General features: G+C 41.0%; 1 protein-coding gene across 1 annotated transcript in view; it reads left to right on the top strand.

Moving 5' to 3' along the window:
* Positions 1-4,904, top strand: part of Asb12 (ankyrin repeat and SOCS box containing 12) — a 10,130-nt gene extending 5,226 nt beyond the window's left edge. Inside the window, exons 2-3 of the mRNA XM_021188669.2 lie at positions 2,688-3,537; positions 3,940-4,904. Coding sequence (XP_021044328.1) covers positions 2,751-3,537; positions 3,940-4,070 — 918 coding nt within the window. The 5' untranslated portion in view covers positions 2,688-2,750 and the 3' untranslated portion in view covers positions 4,071-4,904. The remainder of the gene's footprint in view (positions 1-2,687; positions 3,538-3,939) is intronic.
* Positions 4,905-5,447: the final 543 nt, after the last annotated feature.

Below are 5,447 nucleotides of genomic sequence, written 5' to 3'. Positions count from 1 at the left end.
TCTGCCTCTGCCTCTGCCTCTGCCTCTGCCTCTGCCTCTGCCTCTGCCTCTGCCTCTGCCTCTGCCTCTGCCTCTGCCTCTGCCTCTGCCTCTGCTTCTGTCTCTGCCGAGTGCTGGGATTGAAGGCATGTACCACCACACCTGATCATATTTGTATTTTTATGTTACCATTTTAGGAAACTAGTTAGGGGATAAATACAACAGTTGAGACAAGACAGAGGAGGCCTAGATAAAGTAGTAGAATGGGTATGAAACTCTAAGGAAGATAGATGGTCTGGAAAAGTCACTAGGGTACAAAATTTGACTTGATCAAATTGAATGGGAATAGTAAGAGATAGGGGACTAAGATATGTCATGGGGATTTAGTTTGATACATGATGAGGAACTGATAAATTAATTAAGTCTCATTCATTTATCAGTTAGTAATGGTAGTAATGGTACCAGTGATAAGTAACTGTAGAAACTCAATGGATACATACCAGGAACTGAAAAGAGACCTGGAGGTGAAGTGGTGGTGTAATAGACTAGAAATCACAGGAATAAATATGAGGGCTAAAGCTATGGGACCGAAGTGAAGGGGATGGAGGAGAAAACAAGGGAGCATAAATATTGCAGTAAAGAGCTGTAAGGACTAATATCAGCTCCTTGAGATGCTGATGTGGTTTTAGATGATAGAACATTCATTAAAGGCAGATACTTTAGAAAAGTCTGCCAAGTGAGCAGAGGGTGGTAAAGTGCTTGTCTAGCATTAATGAAACCCCGGGTTCAATCCCAATACCAGGAAAGAAGGGAAGGAAGGAAGGAAGGAAGGAAGGAAGGAAGGAAGGAAAGAAAGAAAGAAGGAAAGAAGGAAAGAAGGAAAGAAGGAAAGAAGGAAAGAAGGAAAGAGGGAAAGAAAGAAAGGGGGAAAGTAAATGAATGGAAGGGAAAAAAAGAAACAAAATGAAGACAAAAAGGATTTTCAAAAATCCTGGTAGATTTAGTTACAAAGATTATCTTTTTAAGTGCTTTTCATGATTGAAGGTCATTGCAGCCACACTGTACAGAGTAAAGAAGTATATAGGAGTTTGGTATGTAAATAATAGATTTCTGTTTGGATATGTTTGGTAAAGAAAAGTGATTGAGAAAGGGGTTTTACTTACTAAGTTAGTTGAAGGAGAGGACCTAGTGTAAAGAGGTTGAAAATGTTATACACTTTATCTTTAAAACTTTTATGTAGAGGTAGTTATCTTTATCTTAGCTGCCCCACAAAGCATGGATTACTATTTCTGTCTTGTAGCTGAAGAAACTAAGTCACAAAAGAGAAGAGAAGAGACTTGCCTGAGGTGCCTTGTTAGGATCTTGGAGAGCTGAGTTACAAACTTAGGTCTGATTGATTCCCATAATTCTATTTACTTTGGACCCTAAGAATACATATTCAGATCATATGCTGGCAAGTGAGAACAAGGCGAAAGTTGAGGGTGACTTCACCCATCTACCTCATAATATTCTTTAAAGAGGTATGTACCTGAGGCTCCTATCAAACAAAGAGGGATAAGTAGTGAATTAATGGAAGTGTGAGTCTCTGAGTCCTAAGCTAAAATATCTGGGAAAGTAGGGAGATCTGAGCTCTGTAAACCCTGCCATCTCACCCAGATAACATTACAACTATGGTGAGAAAACTTTACTTAGAGAAACGAGAGAGGGACTGGAATTGTTAGGGTTTAAGCTGAGCCCATCATTGATGTGTAAAGATTATGGAGAGAAAAAGAGTTGAGGTTTGAGTCAAAGCTCTAGACTGTATTTTACAGAGAATGGAATAAGGCTTGAGTCAAAAGATGGAGAATCAGAAGACTCTAAGGAGGTATTAGTAATCGAAAAGAATTCTTGGTTTCAAATAGTCCTGGGGGTAGGGAAGCTAGTCATTATCAGAGGGAATTTATTCTGGAGGCCTGTTGTTTCTGCCATCAATTTGCCTTCATTTTAATTCTATTCTTTGTGATGCCACCTCTTCATTTAATCAGCCAATACCCTTAGTATCAATTTGTTAGCTCTTCCAGAACCCCATGGGGTCTTAGTCTGAAACAAGGTTACAAAAAGCTCAAGAGATATTTCTTTAGTTGTGGATGAGGGGAAATGCAGAAGTTTAAATTCATCTAAAATATCAAGAGTTGGTGTTATGAGCTTAACCCCTGAGATTGTTATTAGAAAGCTCATGGATGACAGTTTGATACCAAAAATTCTTATTCCATTAACCTCCTAACTGCTAGGCCTAGGCATTAATGTCACATTTGAAACTCAGGCAGATAAATCTCCAAGTCTCCATCTGTGAGGTATGCTCTATTAGCAATAGTGGAAATACCAGATGGATATAGGGTCCTTGCCATCCACTTGATTTACTAATGGCACAAAGGTAAGTATGAATGTGTCTGTTTGTAGATGAAATCTAACTATGATCTTTTGAAATCTCCAAGTATTCAAGGAAATCTTCCTGGGAGTTTCAAGGGCAGGCAGAACAGTATATGCTAAGTCTCCAAGCTATAAAGTGACCTGACGTTTTGACAATCATCTTGTGTCTTAAAATAAAATTGAAACTGGGAAACAGACATCCATGGATGAGTACCCTAATGGTGAATGTCAGAGAGTAAACATAGAGTCTGGCATTGATAAGGATGCTTAGTTTCTCCCCCCTTTTTTGTTATCCCTAGATCTGGAATTTCCTCCTCCTTACAATGAGAATAGTGCTATTCAAATAAACCAGAACGAACCTCATGGATATCACCAAGATCTTCTCTCTTCTGCAACCTGAAAAGGAGGAGGAGGAGACTGACACAGGGGAAAAACAGGCTCTCAATCAAGCTGTATATGACAATGACTCCTGTACCCTGGACCACCTTCTACACCAGGAACGTTATAAACGGTTCATCAACAGCAGGAGTGGATGGGGTATACCTGGAACACCCTTGCGTTTGGCAGCTTCTTATGGTCACTTAAATTGTGTGAAGGTCCTCCTGGAACATGGTGCTGATGTCGATAGCTTGGATGTCAAAGCACAAACACCACTTTTCACTGCTGTGAGCCATGGTCATCTGGAGTGTGTGAGAATGCTTTTAGAAGCTGGTGCTTGTCCTAGTGGTAGCATCTACAACAATTGCTCTCCTGTTCTCACTGCCTCACGTGATGGGGCTTTTGCCATCTTACAGGAGCTCCTAGGGCATGGTGCCGAGGCTAATGTCAAGGCTAAACTGCCAGTCTGGGCATCAAATATAGCTTCATGTTCTGGCCCCCTCTATCTGGCTGCAGTCTATGGGCACCTTGATTGTTTCCGCCTGCTTTTGCTGTATGGGGCAGATCCCGATTACAACTGCACTGACCAGGACCTTTTAAGTCGTGTTCCACATCCTCGCACACTCCTTGAAATCTGCCTTCATCATCATTGTCAGCCAGAGTACATCCAGCTTTTAATAGATTTTGGAGCTAACATCTACCTTCCATCTTTTCCTGTGGACCCAACTTCACAATATGATAAAGGCATCAAATTGCTGCTACAAGCCCGAGGTGAGAGGTGATCAGGCATACCACATAGGCTTCTTTATTGTAGGTCTCGGGGTTCCAAATCATCATCCAAGACCTTCCCTCTGGGTTGACCTAGAAATAGCTCCATCATTCTCTTGGGGTCCCTGTAGAGAAAAGGTTAAAGATTACACAAGAGTGAAAGTGTTACTAAGATGAGGTGTGTAAAAAGCATTTATACACTCTCTGGTCTTAGATCTGCCAATGACTGATCCTTTTGATGCCCTGATAGGACTCAGTATATGTCACAATGCATTGGGAGATGGTTGAGACAATTCTCAGAAGGGAGGGGGCATTACTATAATAGCTATGGCAGAATAGATGTACACTTGGACAGAATAAGTGCACTGAGAATTGATGCTCATAATCTGTTTCTCATTGTTGCAGCCACTCCACGGTCACTCCTGTCCCAAGCCCGTTTAGTTATCCGCAGATCCCTGTGCCGGGCCAACCAGTCACAAGCCATCGACCAGCTGGATATCCCCCCTGTGTTGATTAGATACCTCAAACATCAATGATAAGTTTTCAACTTTCTCAGGAACCTAATGCATGATAGCTCCAAAAATGCACCTGGTAACCCAGGTTACTCGAGAAAATAATACACCTACCTCATAACATTTCTGGTGTATAATTCTCCAAAACAAAATACTCAGCATAGTAATTCCTGGTGGTGGTGTCTTCTGTTTATATGTGGGAATGGGAGAGGAACACTGGGGAAAGGGTTTGATTATCCATAGGGAAGGAAGATCATATATCTGGCCCTGACAAGCACATGGATCTTGACTGCTCAAAAATGAAGAGAGAAAATGGACCTATTGTAGTACTGTCTCAACAAGGCTTTCAGTAAGAGTTTGCTGCCCTGGTTTAAAGGTTTTGAAAAATCTAATGTGGAAGAATCAAAGTGGGCTTCTGAAAGTGGTTTTTCTAGGATCCACTCTAGCCCATGCTGAATATCCTCAAAGCTGGAGCTTTTGGGAGTTAGAAGTTAATGTCAGTATCTCCATCTGGTTTAGGGTCAAGAAAAGTACACCCATTTGAATAGGATACAACCAGAATGGCCTCTTTTAAGCATGTGAGACATATTTTCTGGTTGAGCCATGAAAACATATGGACAACAGGTATTTCAAAAGCCTTTGAAATCGAGACTAATATTGGTACATATCAAATTTTGGACAATGAAGAGGGGCTGAAATAGCCCTGTTTAGTACATGAGGTGACTGAGACACTGACAAAATTGAGTATCTATGTTTGGGGCAAACCAGCTCTCCAGGCTGCTTCTACGTGTTCTTTTTCTATTTCCATTGCATATGAAAAATTGAAAGCTTGATGCCCCAATGTAGGAGAATGCCATGGTAGGGAGGTTGGGGGGAGCACCCTCATAGAAGCAGAGGGAGGGGTATGGGATAGAGGATTTCCAGAGGGGAAACTGGGAAAGGGAATAACATTTGAAATGTAAATAAATAAAATGTCCAATTAAAAAAAGTTTAGTGCCCCTGTCCTTTTCTCTCCCCAGATCTCACTAGTCCCTGTAGTCAGTAGGTCAAGTGTTGGATTAGATCATCTCAAATTCTAAAAACTCCCCAAGAGTATCTTTTCTATGAAGTGTGACAAGAAAGTTGAGACAACATTACTAAATACAATCTCCCTTTGGCATTTTGTTTCTTGTCACAGACTCTCAGAAGAATCTAGTACCTCCATTGCCTCAGCTATTTCTGCCCACTTTCACAAGGTTAAGTCTTAAGTATGTTATACTTTAGGGGAGCTCTAAATGTTTCCCTCTTTGGGAGAAAACAAAACAAGCAAACAAACAAAACCATTATCTATCATCCAGCTTGTAGGCTGCCTACTAGCTCCTTGATAGCCAGTCCAATAAGGAGACTTTCTTTATTCATTAT

The sequence above is a fragment of the Mus pahari genome, chromosome X (assembly GCF_900095145.1).
Source record: "Mus pahari chromosome X, PAHARI_EIJ_v1.1, whole genome shotgun sequence".
In the NCBI taxonomy this organism is placed as follows: Eukaryota; Metazoa; Chordata; class Mammalia; order Rodentia; family Muridae; genus Mus; species Mus pahari.
The sequence above is the reverse complement of the archived record's forward strand: the minus strand, read 5'-3'. Positions and strand labels throughout refer to the sequence as shown.